We start from the raw sequence: 18948 nt of genomic DNA, 5'->3' as shown, positions 1-18948 counted from the left end.
GTTCTTGTCAGTTTGCTGACTTTAATACAACCAGATCTATACCATGTTCTTGTCAATTTGCTGTCATTAATATAGCCTGTTCTATACCATGTTCTTGTCAATTTGTTGTCATTAATACAACCCATCCTATACCATGCTCTTGTCAATTTGCTGACTTTGATACAAACAGACCTATACCATGTTCTTGTCAATTTGCTGACATCAATATAACCTATTCTATACAATGTTCTTGTCAGTTTGCTGTCGTTAATACAGCCCGTCCTATAACGTGTTCTTGTCAATTTGCTGTCGTTAATACAGCCCATCCTATACCACATTCTTGTCAATCAGCTGTCATTAATACCTGTCCTATACTGTGTTCTTGTCAATTTGCTGACTTTAATATAACCCGTTCTATACCATGTTCTTGTCAATTTGCTGTCGTTAATACAACCTGTCCTTGTAAATTTGCTGTCAGTAATAAAATCCATCCTATACCGTGTTCTTGTCAATTTGCTGTCGTTAATACAAACTGTCCTTGTAAATTTGCTGTCAGTAATAAAATCCATCCTATACCATGTTCTTGTCAGTTTGCTGACTTTAATATAACCCGTCCTATACCATGTTCTTGTCAATTTGCTGTCATTAACACATCCCGTCCTATACTGTGTTCTTGTCAATTTGCTGTTGTTAATACAACCCATCCTATACCATGTTCTTGTCAGTTTGTTGACTTTAATATAACCCATTCCATACTGTGTTCTTGTCAATTCGCTGTATTACATGTTATCTTTCAAGAGTGTCTGAATTAAATATAAATAACAATGTTGTTAGCAATGTGACTATTCAGAATGTTCACATTTTGATTACCTTGTAAGTCTGAGTTTGACTTTCTTCTAATTTGGCTCATTTAATGTTGTTCACTTTTCCTCTGATTAAACAATGCATAGTCTGTTTTTTTCTTTTACAAAATTGGACAAACTCACAAGATGAACAAACAAATAGTCAAAGAATGATTTTCAATTTTGAACATTTGCCCAAAAATATTCTGATTTGAATATTTGTTTATTCATCTTGGGTCTAATATGTAACATTCCATTAGTATTCCAGTAATATGTAACATTCCATTAGTATTCCAGTATATGTAACATTCCATTAGTATTACCGGTATTAGTTATTATTATTAAAGCCTATAAGATGGTGCAAGATCCAGTATCCCCAGCCCCTACAAAGTTTCTCAGGGAAAGGTTGACTTATCCTAGAAAAGTAAAATATTTCCTGTCTTGAAATTATGGTGAGGAAGTCTTAGTAAATATGTGTGAGAATTATTTACTGAAAGGATATATTCATGACAAGAAAAATAAGATGGAAAATTTTGTAAATAAATCTTTTAATCTTAACAAGACATAATGTGAGACAGCTATACAAATTCCCATACAAAACATTACCACCCAAAATATTTATACATGAATCAAACAAAACAAATTTTTTTTGCAAAAATGTAGGTTCTACAACACGATTAATTCACAACTTACATATGCACACTGCTTCCATTTTTTGTGTAGTAACCCTAATGAGATACTTTCAGTCCCAAACACCTGCTTGTAGAAACTTTCAGTCCCAAACACCTGCTTGTAGAAACTTTCTGTTTACTAAATGGACACATCACTCATGGAAATGCAATCAACTCTCAAAACTCTCTCTCTCTCTCTCTCACATACACACACATACAAGCTTACTGATACATGTTTTGCAGAACACATTTCTGATGATAAAAAAATGAATGTAGTATGATAACTTTTGTTAGAAATAAGGCTAAAAATCTTGATTCACATTTTCCTGCATAAAATAACTTTCACATGGATGAGGTTACAAATGTATCCAATGAGATAACACCCCAAACTTCATTGAAACCATCTGCTATTTGCTTTAAGATACAAATTTTGCTTTAAGATACAAATTTTATTGTAAGCTGATAGAAACGAGGATGAAGCTCGGTGCCAGGTATTACTATGAACTGCATTTGATGAAAGAAATAAAGCACAAAAATTAGTCAAAATTCTAATCTAGCAATATAACAAAAAATATATAAATCAGACACAGACCAAATGATCCATGAGAGGGTGGGAGTTTTTTTTCTGCAAACAAATTTGGGCTCCCAGTTTACCGTAATAAGGTAACTACTTTTGCTCTGATTTACACCCATCTCTGTTCTTATACCCCATGTGACACAAATTACAACTGCATAATACGGTACAGCCTTAATATTCATGCTATCATATATACTCGCTTGTAGTCAATTCCAACTGCACATTGATATTGTATAATGGTCCAGCAGATCGAGTTCTGTGCAGTTTGTCAGGAATAATCAGTAGAAGATACAACATAGACCTTGATCATCCAGCACATTATATGATGGCAGATCAAGGTCTACATTGCTTGCAGTTAGCCCTGACTCATAAATAAGCAATTATATGGCATACCTATTCTATATCAAACATCTATATCAAGTTTGAAAATAATATACACTTTATAAAATTATAAAGTTCTGTATCAAAATCATGTCATAATGTGTTATTTATTATATTTGAATGTTAGGTTCAAAAGTACTAAGAAACCAAAGAAAATCATTTCATCTACGATTCACTACATTAACAACGTAATAAAGAATAGTCAAGAAGCAATCGTGAAATGAAATAAGACATTAACAGGGCTAACATAGATACACTTTGAAAACAAAGAAATTTCATTCAGTTTATTTTGTTTTAATTACTCATGAAAACACCTAGCTAATGCTATGATTTACTGCACTGATAATACATCTTGGTTTCAACTATTATATTAGACCATCTCTGGATCTATTTTTGTTGACTTGCCAGTGTTTCAGCCAGGTCCGAGAAAAGAGCGGCCCACTGGCACACATCCATTTAGAATGGTGGGATATTTGTGATCATAACAGGCCTTCCTCAGAATAAAATGAGATCTCATTTACATAGCTTAAGGTACCTGTATTTGCATAAGATCTCATTTACATGGCTTAAGGTACCTGCATTTGCATAAGATCTCATTTGCATAGCTTAAGGTACCTGTATTTGCATAAGATCTCATTTACATAGCTTAAGGTACCTGTATTTCAATGAGATCTCATTTACATAGCTTATGGTTCCTGTATTTGCACAAGATCTCATTTACATAGCTTAAGGTACCTGTATTTGCATGAGATCTCATTTACATAGCTTAAGGTACCTGCATTTGCATAAGATCTCATTTGCATAGCTTAAGGTACCTGTATTTGCATAAGATCTCATTTACATAGCTTAAGGTACCTGTATTTGCATGAGATCTCATTTACAAAGCTTAAGGTAACTGTATTTGCATGAGATCTCATTTACAAAGCTTAAGGTAACTATTTGGATGAGATCTCATTTACATAGCTTAAGCTACCTGTATTTGCATGAAATCTCATTTACATAGCTTAAGGTACCTGTATTTGGATGAGATCTCATTTACATAGCTGAAGGTACCTGTATTTGCATAAGATCTCATTTACATAGCTTAAGGTACCTGTATTTGCATGAGATCTCATTTACAAAGCTTAAGGTAACTGTATTTGCATGAGATCTCATTTACAAAGCTTAAGGTAACTGTATTTGCATGAGATCTCATTTACAAAGCTTAAGGTAACTGTATTTGCATGAGATCTCATTTACATAGCTTAAGGTACCTGTATTTACATGAAATCTCATTTACATAGCTTAAGGTACCTGTATTTGGATGAGATCTCATTTACATAGCTTAAGGTACCTGTATTTGCATGAAAAATGAAACGAAGTTCTTCAAAATTCTCCTTTATGATGCATCTGATTACACTCTAATGGTAAAAGTAAGTCATCAAATTTATACCATTCCATCATTACTGTCACCAGTCTTTGCTAATATGTAACATCAAATGTATACCCTTCCATCATTACTGTCACCAGTCTTTGCTAATATGTAACATCAAATTTATACCCTTCCATCAGTACTGTCACCAGTCTTTGCTAATATGCAACATCAAATTTATACCCTTCCATCAGTACTGTCACCAGTCTTTGCTAATACGTAACATCAAATTTATACCCTTCCATCATTACTGTCACCAGTCTTTGCTAATACGTAACATCAAATTTATACCCTTCCATCAGTACTGTCACCAGTCTTTGCTAATATGTAACATCAAATTTATACCCTTCCATCAGAACTGTCACCAGTCTTTGCTAATATGTAACATCAAATTTATACCCTTCCATCAGTACTGTCACCAGTCTTTGCTAATATGCAACATCAAATTTATACCCTTCCATCAGTACTGTCACCAGTCTTTGCTAATACGTAACATCAAATTTATACCCTTCCATCAGTACTGTCACCAGTCTTTGCTAATATGTAACATCAAATTTATACCCTTCCATCAGTACTGTCACCAGTCTTTGCTAATATGTAACATCAAATTTATGCCCTTCCATCATTACTGTCACCAGTCTTTGCTAATATGTAACATCAAATTTATGCCCTTCCATCATTACTGTCACCAGTCTTTGCTAATATGTAACATCAAATTTATACCCTTCCATCATTACTGTCACCAGTCTTTGCTAATATGTAACATCAAATTTATACCCTTCCATCATTACTGTCACCAGTCTTTGTAAAGTTTCAGCTTTCACGCAATTTTTTAAGGGCATATAAATGTATTTCCTTTTCATTCCATTATTTATTAATCCAAATCCTCATCATAATTTTCATTTTGCTTGCCTTGCCTTAGATTTTGTGGTTTTGATTAAAAAAAAGTCATCACAAGATTCACCATCTCTACGTTCTTATTTACTTCAGTCTAAGAGCAGCACAGGGGTAAAAAAAAAATCAATTATATATATTTACTCATGCTATTTACTTCAGTCTAAGAGCAGCACAGGGGTAAAAAAAAATCAGTTATCATATATAATTGCTTATAAGTCAAGTCAAAATGCAAACAACAAAAGATCCTGATCTGCTGTAGCATAATGTGCCTTCAGATCAGGGTCTATGCTGTGTATTCTACTAACTATTCCTAACAAACCACACAGACCCAGATCTGCTGGCACATTATGCAATGGCAGAGGTGGGTCTGCACAGTTTGCAATTGTTTGACATCTCTTAGCAACAGCACTATCTCATATCATGTGACCAGAATCAAGACTACACATTTTTCTTTTGGTCAACAATTTTTTCTTAAACCAGGTGAAAAATACCTCAATATATTATTAAATTTGTTCCATATTTTAACTGAGGTTATTTTGTAGCATGCTGAGCTTATCCCAAACAAGAGACAAGATATTATGAGATATACAGAGTACGTAATTATTTCTGAATTGTCTCGAGTTTCACTTTGTATGGAAACAGGAGAATGGTCAGTGGAGCAGATGAGTGGAGCAGAGCAACCAGTGTAACTGGAACAAAATTACTTCATGGATTTTGATCATTTAAAATAAACATAAAAAATTCAGCAAGTGAGGTATTTAATGATTGGTCAGTGTGTATCAGACTGAAAGTATAAAAACATGGCTTGTTCATTTTTATGTCACCATTTTTGTGCATTCAATCTCCATGTTTGCAGGACCTGGTTTGTATTTTGCACAAATCCTTACTAAACTCTGCACAGATGTGCAAAGATGGAAATTATAGGTAATGCAGAAAATACATATCTATGGCTCATCACATAAGAATTATATTCTCAAATTTTGTAACTGTGTCACTTCATTAACAAAAAAGCTTCTGTGATAGCTTTTCCTCATTCAATCAATGGTATCTTGATGGCTTGTACTGGCTAAAAGCGGCTGACCATATTTCATCGTTACTTTTGGAAGCACACTGGAATGATTTTTATCCTAAAGTTGGTATTTAACCTGAAAAGGGAGAAACATACAAATAATCAAAGTAGGAAATGTGATGCTTCAGTGGTTAGAGTGCTAAACACACCAACAGATGGGTACTGGTTCGAATCCTACCATCAAATCAGCCCATTTGTTCCATGTCCCGGTTGGCTATCATGGTGTGCTCTTGGGCACCGACTGCCTTGGTACTAAATAACCTACTTGTGTTGCTGTTCTGCCTTACACAAAACAAAAGCAAAACCATTCTCTATCAAATATGCTTTTAATAAGAATTATGTCAAACTGCTGTACACTTCTGTGCAATAGTATACATTTGGGTCAACACAGAGCTGAGAGCACATAAAAAAACAATACTTATGCCAAGCAAACTATGTAAACATGATACATAACATCAAGACAAAAAGGTGGACAGCTCTCCTGCACATTTCAAATTTGCACTGCACCTTAGGACTGCACTCACTAATGATGGCATTATACACAGTTCATGCAGAAGATGACTGTTTCAGATTTATTTGCAACATGGTGGACAACAGTTGCATCAAATCACCAGAGCATTTCATTTTTTTGATTTAAACAAGGCTCTTTATACCTTATTTTAAATAAACATAACAACTAGAAAATGTATATTTAGTCATAACAACTAGAAAATGTATATTTAGTCATAACAACTAGAAAATGTATATTTAGTCATAGCAACTAGAAAATGTATATTTAGTCATAACAAGTAGAAAATGTATATTTAGTCATAACAACTAGAAAATGTATATTTAGTCGTAACAACTAGAAATGTATATTTAGTCATAACAACTAGAAAATGTATATTGTCATTGAACAAACTGGTGTATATATTCATCACGCAAATTACATATAGGTTCTTTCTTTCCAAGCCTCAGTTGGCAAGTGCATGGTGAGTTAAAAGAAAACTTGCATGCATTGTTTCCACTATCAGTTATCAGAAATGAGCTTTCAAAAGTAACATCATTTGTGATTGGTCAAAACAAACTCATGTTCAAACTATAGTTCAAGAATTTATGATTTTCTGGCCTGGATGTTTGTTATTCACTTTTAGGTAAGTGCGACACAAGGATAAATATGGTGGTGTGGAGTGGATAGGGGACAGCACTATTGTATACATTCCAATTTTCTTTACTAAATCAACCCTATATCAAAATGCTATTTTCTGTTTTAAAACTTTTGTTATATACCTTTCAAGTCAATCTCAATGTCAGTGGAACAGATCCATTGCAGAAGGCAGGGGTTTGAGTCCTTCAGTAACATCAGGAAGCAAGGTTAGATCTGGAAGGTTCTGGATATGTGATTTCAGTTCCTGTCGTACTGTTGCCACTTTGGCCAGCTTGGCTTGATACTCCTATAAAAGAAATAATACAATGCATGCAATGAGTTGTATTATGGACTGTATTAGCGAGTGCATTATGGAATGTATTTTAATGTACAAGATTACACTGACTGCCAATTTTGTCCTGTTTAACAGTAACACATCTGTTCCATGCCTATGTGATCAAAGATTTGATTTCTGACATGGCTATATACTAGAATTATCAGTCATACATCTGAGATCAGCTGTTTTCCATACATTCTCAAATCATATGTTCCAAGTTATCAACCGTAACTCTCAAGATTGCTTTGCACAAGTTATCTGAACCTGTTGCACCAGATGCTTTAAAGAAATTAAAGCAAGAAATAAATTGCAAAATGATGAATCTACAAACAAGCAATCAAGAATATCCAAATTCTTTCTGCAACCAAATCCAGAATATGCAATCTATAGCCCTTAGAAAGGATACAATGTTCAGACATTTTGTTTTGATCATGTCTCTACAAAAATGCATGTAATATTTCTGCATTAACATGTTGATTCCTTGTTATTTATTGTTAATTTCTGTCCAAAGTTTGCGTAAAAAAAGGAATTAGTATTTAACCATTGGGTCATGTTGCATTATCTCACAGAAATGGCTTGGAAAGCCCTACAAATACTTTTCAGACTTGCAAACTAAATGAAAACTGAATCATTGGTTTCATGAGGCAGTTTTGATAAGGTGAATGACATTGTAAGTATCGTCCATCAAACTGGACTGTCCATCAAACTGGACTGTCCATCAGACTGGACAGTCCATCAGACTGGACCGAATGAACAGAAATTCCTGTTTATTCCTTTCTGAAGTGGACTTTATGTTTAAACTTTTTCTGAAGCACATGACATTTTTTATTCAAATATCATACATTATAATAAACTCAACACTGAGCAAACCAAACATAATTCAAATCGATTTTAACAAATGCTGGTGCTGATACTGGAAATGAAGAATTTCTAATTTCACCCAAAAACAGAATTTCACTGACAATGATCATGAAAATTATCCACTGAACATGGAATGTGCAAAAATACATTTCTTTGTTATACATTTTTTTGGTTGCCATACAAATCTATGACATTCCTGGATAACTAGGGACAGCTGACATGTTTTAAACATCCCAAAGTAAAAATTACAGTGAAAAATTGTTTAGGGATATACAGCAAGTGTCTCAAAGGCACTGACACTCTACTGTCCCAATTTTCAAAAATGGTTGCTATAGTAACCCTATTGGATGTCATATTGGCACCATTTTTATTTACTACCAACTGGACATCATAAAAAATCTTAATAAAAAACCCATACTGACTGGACCATCCATTAAGGTGGAGAAGTGATTTTCAAGATGTCACTATTCTTGATTGTACTGAATGTCCAGGTGGCACCACTGTCACTTGAAACCAACTAGACGTCATAAAATTTTCATGTAAAAGCCCATGTTATGACTTTCATTCTGGAAAAGTATCGATAACAAGATTTTCAAGCTAAAATCAACTGTAGCCATAATGGGTGTTGGATGGATACCATTTTCACTGAGGACCAAGTAGACATTAAAGAAAATGATGGTATAACCGTAAAATCATCTCTTTAGAAGTAAAAATAACAATATTTTCATAGTCCAGGCCGAACAATTTTCATTTGGAACCAACTTGAAAAACTCTTCTGGTAAAAATTTCATGTCAATATCATTTTCCGTTCACTAGAAGCAGCCACACCGAGATTTTTCATGATGACCGCTGTAACGGCCATACTGAAAATCAGATCAGCATCATTTTCATTAGGACTAACAAGAAGTCCTTTTAGTGAAAGTTGCCATGTTGACTGAAGATCAGATCAGCATCATTTTCATTAGGACTAACAAGAAGTCCTTTTAGTGAAAATTGCCATGCTGACATTACATTTTCATTCCATACCATTAATTTCTTCTCTGAGCTCTGTAAGTGTTCTCTCTGTGATACAATAAACTGGCGTAACATCTTAGCCACTCGTTTTCTTTCTTCCAATTCCTCAGTGAGACGGTTGTTGTAATTTGTGAGCAGCGTACAGGCATCATCAACTTTAGCTGACAGTTTCTCTGCATCTTCCTTGTCTAGAAACAAATTTAAAATAACTTTAAATACAATAAAGTACTTAATATAGGTCAACAGACATTCTGTATTCATGGGTTATATTTTAATAGTAGATAGTTCCATTATCTTTTTGGGTAGAAGGTTTATACAGGCAAACTTTGCAGTGAAGACAACAGACCCAACTTTGTGTTCTGCTCTTGTGGCCAGTGTACACTCTCAACTGAAAAGCTTAAATATTTTTTCTTTAAATTGCTAGACAAAAAGCTATATGCTAATTATCTTACTGTCTGGAAATCTTTTCAATGGAAGGCTGATATAACAGTCTTATCAAACATCCCTCATGAATAGCACTCTAAGGATATGAAGAAAAATCCCACTGATGCACAGTGTGTAGTCATGGTGATAGAACTGTGAGAGGAACTTTTGATACCATGTGTGAGATGGATTGTGAATCTAGACTTAAAGGTAATACTGTAGTAAAAAAATAGATTAGCCTCATTCATCAATCAAGTTTAAAATAATCAAAGAATGTGATTGGATTCATTTATCACTCTTCTCTTTCTCTGAAAAGCTTAGAAAACAAATTTGAAAATTTTGTGCTGCTATTTCTTATCTGACAGAATATGCATGTGAGTTTGTGTTATACAAACTTTTGGTAACTCCCCTGTTAGGTTATATATTTATCTGAACACTCGCCTGTAATGTTATACGTACATCTGATGACACCTCCGTATGCTTATATATATATATATATCCCATGTAGTGTTATATATACATCTGACAACTCACATGTAGTGCTATACAGTGGTCCCCCTCATGAATGGCCTCCCCTGACCAGCAGCCACACACTTTTTACCGCCAGAATCCCTTGGTTCAAAAGTACCCCTCAAGAAAGGCCACCCTTCTAACACAACCAGCATATTAGTGCAAAAATGTCAAATTTACCCCTCAGTAGTGGCCACATTTTATTTTAATATGTGTCAAGGACCAACATTTTATTCATATGGTTTGGAAAGTAATCTGATTATCTTTAGCAAGGTCGGTTTCCAAATGTCAGATTTTTGGTACTGAAAAAAAAGTGTTGGCTAAAGTACATGTACCACTAAGGTTAATACATCATTAACGCTGACATTTACCGAAATGGGGTCAACAATGCTGCGATAAGAGTTTTGGGCTTCACGCAGCATTTTAGTTTTTGTTTGGATTGTTTTGGCTGATTATGACCAGATGTAACTGTCAAAGTTATGACATGGTCAGCATAGGCTAAATATAGATTCTGTGGATAAACAGACAGAGAAACTAACCTTGAACAAAAGAGGGTACCGGACAAAGACTGAAAAATCATGTGACAGTATTTGTATCCATTCCTTTATAAATAGGCATTTCGCTGACTCTACAAAGGTTTCCTCTGCATAATTAAGTTGTAGTATTGTACAGTTAGCAACATAGAAATAAATCTTGACAAAACTTTAACATGTCATCATGCAAATGGAGAATTAATGCAAGTTATTCAACTTGACGACAATGGGGATTGTTCAAAAAGTTCTTGCTCACAAATTTTATGTTGGGAAGACTCAAATATACAACACTGTAACTGGAAAGAATAATTTTCTGCAGCAGTGGGAAAATGGAGTAAATAGAAAGATTTAATTTAAATGCGAAGCAATGTATGTACCAAGCTTTAAATGACATTTCTGAATGGTTTTGCCATGCACATATCAACAATACCCTGCATTTCATGCTTAAGAATAAGTGCTATTAATATTAACTTGAAATAAGTCAGTTCTTAAGACAAAAAAAAAAAAAAACTTTCAATAATTAGTGCTACTTTTAAATGAAGATATTAAATGCTTTGAAATTATTTGTAGCTTTCTTACTACACACACAAGTCATACTGGTAACAAATATAGTCCTCCTCTGGAAAGGCCACCTGTCTTATACAACCACTTTCTCAGTTGGAAGTGGTGGCCGTAAAAGAGGGCAACTACTCTATATACATCTGACAACTCACATCTAGTGTTGTATACACTGAACACCTACCATATAGTGTTATATGTACATATATCAGAGGACTCTCACGTAATGTTGTATACACAATGAACAACTCCCATGTAGTGTTATTTAAACATCTGACTCCTATGTACATATATCAGCGGACTGCCATGTAGAGTTATATATATGTCTGACGACTCCCATTATGTATTCTATCTGATAAAATTTAGGTAACTGCTTGCCGATAGAAGCTCACTCATAAAGTTTCATAAAACTTTTCAGGGATAGTTTTCAAATATGCGTAACAATCAGCAAACAAATGCCAGGATCATCTCATTAATGAACATAAACCACTTGTTAAGAAGGAATGTTGAGAGCTTATATATAAAAGCCTACATATCAAGTTTCATCCATTCACATGCATAGGCAAAATCTTAATTTTTTATATTAGTTTCATGACGAGATTTGTTTTTTTTGTTCCATATATATCTAAAACTGCATCTGGAAGTATAAGATAAATTACATTTGGATGCCTCAGCTATTATGCTAATACATCATATCCTGTGTGATATCTTGATATGATAGATTGCTTTGGTGTTTTACAAGAAAACAATATAAGAAAGTTACTTAGTGGTTTTGGTTTGGTATTTATAACATGATAGATCACAAGTCTGATTTCAGCGATATGCCACATATTTCTGATACATCATATACATGTCATGTGATACAAGGAAACACTGACTGGAATGAAGTTCAAACACAGGAAATTAATGTATCATATTACCAGAAGAAGAAAAAAACAATTCAACACTACAGTAAAACCAACCATGAACTTTTAGGACAGAGTTGATATCTGAAACTTCTGGTGGTAGTGCTGCTATCTTTTCTCTCACAGCTGCATCGCTGGATGCTGAATTTTCCAGTTCTGCCAACTTCTTTACTAAATCTTCTGCCTGTTGAAAAACTTCCAGAATTAAATCAGTGAATGTAAAGAATTGTGAATTTCAGTAAGTGAGTACATTAATAAGGGTGGGGGAGGAGGCTGCTAACAAGAAAAGGAAAGATAATTGGTTTTTTAAAAAAAAGAGGAAAAGGAATTGACCAAAGGAAAGTAGTAGTCAGTGCTGTACCTGAGGTTCTGGATTGTGAGATTTCTGTAATTTTTGTCCTGATGTCAGCAAAATCTTGCCACTAGTGTGTCCATCATGTTGTATCTTATTGACAATGTATGTATTACTACATTGTAAGCTACCCTGCAGTCTCTGTGGAAATGATGAAAATACAGAAGACAAAGTCAACATGGATAAAAGAGCAAGAAAAAAGAAACAAAGTAAACAAAAGGAAAGCAATTTACTTTGTCCCTCTAAAACTCTGTGTATTTTGAGGAAATAGAGATACAGTGTCTCTTGCTCATAATACCCATGATACAACACTGATTATTGACTAAAATTAATACCCAAGATTATTGACACAAATTAATATCCAAGATACAACACTGATCATTGACTCAAATTAACATCCAAGATTATTGACTCAAATTAACATGTAAAAAAGAAACATTAAAACAAAAAACTGATATGATTTTGAGTATAAGAAATCAAAAACACATACAAATTAAACAGAATTCGCTTTCTATCTTGACAACATTGTTTAAACACTAAACATAATGTAAACTGTACTTTAAACTACTCATACACTTCATCCAACCCCTTCATCATACCCCCAATGTTGTAACCATACCCCCAATGTTGTAACCATACCCTTTTCAGTCAATTTACATATCTGTGCACTTTACAAAAATAATTTAAGCATGAAGTTTCTCTCATGATGTAAATCAACTATGCTATTAACACAACTTCACTCAAACACTACTACAGAAAAAAACAACTGATTTAAGCAACCTCTTCTTTTAGTGCCCACCTGCCATCATGACCACAACTATCTTAATCATATGAATTAATTTTATTTTAAAAAACAAGTTGTCATCAATAACCACCTGTTGACTGACTCGTGGCCACGATTTTAGGCACAATATGCATCTAGATAGTGCTACGACTGACCGCATTGCAAAATGAACCAAGGGCCTTTATTTCATCATATGTAACCATGATTTCTGAATATAGTCTGCAATGGAGTGCAGACTGTTCCAAACCAAGAGGCATCAAAAATAAGGGAAAATGTTTTATCTGGTTACCAGTTTTTTTTTAAATCAATATGGTAAAGTTGTATGCCAAATACTTTAAACTTGTCACAAACAACAATTTCAGTGCCATGGTCATCACAATCCTTATTTATTCTGTTAGAAAGATTTGCAATCATGTATGCACATAATGGGTTCAAATATTCATATTGGTTATCAGTTGTGAAAACCCATATGATGCAATGAAGTCACAGTGAGATCTTCATGCCCTGATTTCAATATTGCACAACCTAAAATTGCATTTCTGTGGAGTTACATTATATAATGACCCAGATAAATGAAGTATGCATTTTTCCTCTTAAAATGTTTGCTTTTTCCAATTCAGTTAATTCTGTATTTATTGTAAAGGTCTGCATTTTTAGTTTCTCTAACAATGTTACTATTAATGTTAAAACTCACAATAAGGTGCCACAGTCGGAGATCTTAATATATGTTCACCTAATTGCAACTGTCACATCCTTCTGTTTACAAAGCAGAGGCTTTATAATTTACATCATGGATGACTTGTATTTTGGCTTTTAGCTGTAAATACCTTTAATAATTAAGTGCTATCATAACAAATTTTAAAATTTATTGACTGAAAAATTAAGAGTTATCTTAAAGTTAACTCTGTGATTGATAATAACAAAATGCCTACAGACTATATGTGAATTTCAAATAAAAACTGTAACACTTTATATCCATGTATATTTAGTGTTTATATTCTCAACATGAATACATATAATATTTTAACAAAAACTATGAATAAGGAACAAAATATATGTACAGTACTTATGGGTATTTTTCCTGCTGGAATTTCAATCTTGAAAACTGGCCCTTATATACAAACTCATTATGAGCAAACACCTGTTGTGAGTGACCACTTATTATGGCAGAAGAGGTGATCTCTCCAGATAGTTATCTGCATTATCACATTTAATATTTCATGCAAAATGGAACAAGTTTTAAAGGAAGTATCCTTGTAGTGACTCATGTAAATAGAATGTGGCAATTGCGATTCTAAAATAACAAGAAAACTCAATGAGTTTTTGTCACTGTCTCTCATCGTGAGCTTATTTAAGCTCATAATCATGAAATATGACCATGACCTTTAAGATGGAGCTGTAAATTTAGTGGGCAGACACTGAAAATAATCAAGTTTCATTGTTATATTTTAAAGAGCAATTGAGGAAATTTGCAGAAATGAGGTACAACATTAATCAATGACTGTGAAATAAAACCTTGGGGTACAACATTAATCAATGACTGTGAGATAAAACCTTGGGGTACAACATTAATCAATGACTGTGAGATAAAACCTTGACCATGATAATGAGATACCTCCAGTCCTCCACATCCTCCACTGTACCTCAAATGGCTGCAAAATTAAAAAGTGTAAAGGAAAGTGTAAAAGAAAATTCACACCATGACAATGACCCTGATGATGATAAGACCCCTAATGTGGAACACAACACACCTTCTAATAATGACTTGCATGCATATAAAATCAAGATGCTTGATCTCAAAGTACTAAAATTATAAAATAGAAAAATGAGATGGAAAATATAATATACTAAGCTGGGACCTTGACCCGGAAGAGGGATCCACAATCTGGCCCACACCACACCTTCTAGTGATGCTGTAGTCCCTTAAGCTTACAATCTTTGAATTTTCATAGCAGATGGAAACAAAAATATTGAGCCTTGATCTTAACCTTAATGACCTTGACCCTCCAGTGTGGTATGTGAGACATCTAGTAATGCCATACAAGTTTCATCCCTGGCATGCCATATGTTTTCGTCCATCTGATATGCACTGAGCATCATTTTCGGTTTTAAATCACTCACCGGAATTTCCCCATAATGCTTTTCCAGCTCCACCAATCTGACAAACTTCAAAACTCTAAAAGCCATTGTCATCATTGCTATCATTAGCCAAACAAAGTCATCATCTAAAGATGAACCATGGCAGTAGTCATCCATGAGTTATATATATCATTAGCCAGTATTTGCCAAAGTCATGATCTGAAGATGAACCATGACAGGAGTCATATATGAGTTATATATATTATATCATTTGCCAGTATTTGCCAAAGTCATCATCTGAAGATGATCCATGCCAGTAGTCATCCATGAGTTATATATATTATATTGTTAGCCAGTATTTGCCAAAGTCATCATTTGAAGATGAACCATGACAGGAGTCATCCATGAGATAAATATCATTAGCCAGTATTTGCCAAACAAAGTCATCATCTGAAGATGAACCATGGCAGTAGTCATCCATGAGTTATATATATCATTAGCCAGTATTTGCCAAAGTCATCATCTGAAGATGAACCATGGTGGGAGTCATCCATGAGTTATATATATTAAGCTTATACAAATTCTGAAGTGATCCAATTACTGGAACTATCCACATTGCCAACCAGGGCAAAAAAATAGTTTCATTGTAAAATTGCTCTAAGTTATCATGAAAGCGATATACATGCTGCCCTTGTATTGCCGGCTATAAGGTCAAAGTATCTTAGAATGTACTCAGTCACTTAGTTTAGGAAATTACAGTGTTTTCACACTGCATATGCCAGCAATTGGAACAAAAGTCAGCTCGAACACTGCTTATTACACCTGGTCATCAGTAATTATCTAATTCAAGTCTAAAGTGAACAGTGCCCTACTCCACTCAAATCCAGTCTCAGGACCTTAGTGAAGCTAAAATGGAGTGCTGAATTAAATATTCAAGGGCTATTATAAATGGGAGACATGTTTCTGAATTAAAATCAAGAACATGTACAGATTATTTGTTTCAATCGACATTAAAGAGATCAAATACCACTCATACTATGATGGGCTGCTCACACTGCCAAGCAGTGAAAATCAGGTTACACCAAATGTCACTTCCAGCTGTACTAAAGGTAGTTCAAGATCATGAATCAAGTTATCTATGTGGAAGACATCTGGTCTGGTTTAAGTGTTATATGGCAGAGCAACACAACCACAGCATTTAATGCCAAGACTATCAGAGTAATGTGCCTTTCCCATGGACACCACTGTAGGGCTGAAACACTGGTAGGATGTGAAACCCCACACTTAATTCACAAGTCTGCCACACTATTAACTGACCCAATGCAGAACATTGTGGTTGTGGACTAGGATATATTATTTCTAGTAACAAGTGCTGTTATGTTTATTTGATTTAATTTATATTTGATTTAATTTAATTGTTTGTTTGTTAGTTTTATATTTTTTCATTTCATTACATACTATTTTAATGTAACTTCATTTGCTGGATTTTGACATTTTTTAGAAATTCAGTCTGACCTGACTGTTTTCATAAACACCTAATAATAGAAACCTTGTATCTAATGCTGAGCTAGTTCCTTACCTTGATTCAGAATCAGTAAGAGCTGAAGTAAACAGCTTTTTTTTTAAAATTTATTTTTATTCTTTCTCACAGTACAATTCATAAAGTGAAATAGAGGCTATACTTGGAATACATGACAATAACATGTAGCAATTGTTTTAAACTCTGGTTTTTCCAGTGGTCTGACCTACATCCGGGCATCTGTTTTGAGCCGTAGCTTGATTTATTATTGATATATTGAGAAAGAATATTCATTCTTGCCATAACACTTGAGAAGTCAAAGTGTTTTATGTTGTGACCCATTTTTTGGGCTAATTATTTTGTTTTCTTCAAATTATTTAGATTCCAAGAGATTTATATTCCTTGGAAAAACTTGTGCTCTAATTATTTCCCGGACAAGGACAGTTATAGAAACTTACACAGAATTCAAACACTGGAATAATTTTTTTCTGTGATTCAACAAAGAACTGCTGACACATCAGTATGACCCTGACCGCAGCATACATCATCATTTCCATTTGGGATTTCATCGGCATTTGAACTCAGTTTCATTAGGACTTTTTATTACTAGGACTTCTATTTTTTAATTCTTGGATTAATTTTGGATTTGATTTGTAGAAACATTAGTTCTTTTTCTCATTTTTACCTTGTTTTTCTAGGGAAATAAATTCCTTGTTATAATTTTACATAGGCTGTTGTCTTCACTCTTTTCTTGTTACTGTATTAAAGAGCCTAAAACGTAACAAAGAAAGTTGGGCACTTGTCACTGGGATACATGAATTATGGGTAAAACATTTCAGAAAACTTTGTTTTTTGAAATTTGAATGCCCCATGTTTTTGAAATTTTTAAATCACAAGTATTATATTTATAAATCTTTAGTGAAATCAGCAAGCTTTCTTACAATGCCATCAAAAGTGGAAAACTTTCTTTCAAATCTTACCCAGGAACAATAAGACCTTTTGGAAAAGGATAAATTGATTCAACTTGCCAGAAAATATGATCTTTCTGAAGCAAAAGCTTCCTTTAATGAAGCAAGAAATAAAAAATATTTTGGTCCAGTATTTCAAAGACAATAATGTTTTGGATAAAAGTGCTTTCGTTTCGATCAGTAAGTCTGTATTAGACAGTATTGGGGCTCAAATAACTGAAAGTCATGAAGGTGCAAGTTGAATATGTTTCTTTTCCTAACTAATGTTGTTTATTTTAGCTCTTCTGAGTTTTGTTTAATGAAAATGGGAATGTCTGGTCTATGTCTGTGTCTTTAAACTACTTCTGTAATCAGAGTTGTCTCTTTAGTCTGGTCTATGTCTTTAAACTACTTCTGTAATCAGAGTTGTCTCTTTAGTCTGGTCTATGTCTTTAAACTACTTCTGTAATCAGAGTTGTCTCTTCAGTCTGGTCTATGTCTTTAAACTACTGTAATCAGAGTTGTCTCTTTAGTCTGGTCTATGTCTTTAAACTACTTCTGTAATCAGAGTTGTCTCTTTAATCTGGTCTATGTCTTTAAACTACTTCTGTAATCAGAGTTGTCTCTTTAGTCTGGTCTATGTCTTTAAACTACTTCTGTAATCAGAGTTGTCTTTTTAGTCTGGTCTATGTCTTTAAACTACTTCTGTAATCAGAGTTGTCTTTTTAGTCTGGTCTATGTCTTTAAACCACTTCTGTAATCAGAGTTGTCTCTTTAGTCTGGTCTATGTCTTTAAACTACTTCTGTAATCAGAGTTGTCTCTTTAGTCTGGTCTATGTCTTTAAACTACTTCTGTAATCAGAGTTGTCTTTTTAGTCTGGTCTATGTCTTTAAACCACTTCTGTAATCAGAGTTGTCTCTTTAGTCTGGTCTATGTCTTTAAACTACTTCTGTAATCAGAGTTGTCTCTTTAGTCTGGTCTATGTCTTTAAACCACTTATGTAATCAGAGTTGTCTCTTTAGTCTGGTCTATGTCTTTAAACTACTTCTGTAATCAGAGTTGTCTCTTTAGTCTGGTCTATGTCTTTAAACTACTTCTGTAATCAGAGTTGTCTCTTTAGTCTGGTCTATGTCTTTAAACTACTTCTGTAATCAGAGTTGCCTCTTTAGTCT

At 33.8% G+C, this 18948-nt stretch overlaps 1 protein-coding gene across 3 annotated transcripts in view; it reads right to left on the bottom strand.

The window, feature by feature from the left end:
• Positions 1 to 1352: 1352 nt before the first annotated feature.
• Positions 1353 to 18948, bottom strand: part of LOC149787393 (regulation of nuclear pre-mRNA domain-containing protein 1B-like) — a 38246-nt gene continuing 20650 nt past the window's right edge. The window contains exons 5-10 of one of the 3 annotated variants that reach the window (XR_016425162.1): positions 12456 to 12587; positions 12152 to 12278; positions 9178 to 9353; positions 7097 to 7260; positions 1608 to 5903; positions 1353 to 1577 (exon numbers count right to left, since the gene is read on the bottom strand). Coding sequence is in view for 2 of the 3 variants with exons in the window: in XM_089977980.1 (XP_089834106.1) it covers positions 7117 to 7260; positions 9178 to 9353; positions 12152 to 12278; positions 12456 to 12587 (579 nt within the window). In the remaining variant the exon portion in view is untranslated. Of the gene's footprint in view, positions 5904 to 7096; positions 7261 to 9177; positions 9354 to 12151; positions 12279 to 12455; positions 12588 to 18948 lie in introns of all 3 variants that reach the window. The other 2 variants (XM_089977980.1, XM_089977981.1) reach the window with 2 other exon arrangements.

Source organism: Sinohyriopsis cumingii, chromosome 12 (assembly GCF_028554795.1).
Source record: "Sinohyriopsis cumingii isolate HCF-2022 chromosome 12, ASM2855479v2, whole genome shotgun sequence".
In the NCBI taxonomy this organism is placed as follows: domain Eukaryota; kingdom Metazoa; phylum Mollusca; class Bivalvia; order Unionida; family Unionidae; genus Sinohyriopsis; species Sinohyriopsis cumingii.
This window is presented reverse-complemented; position numbering and strand designations above follow the sequence as displayed.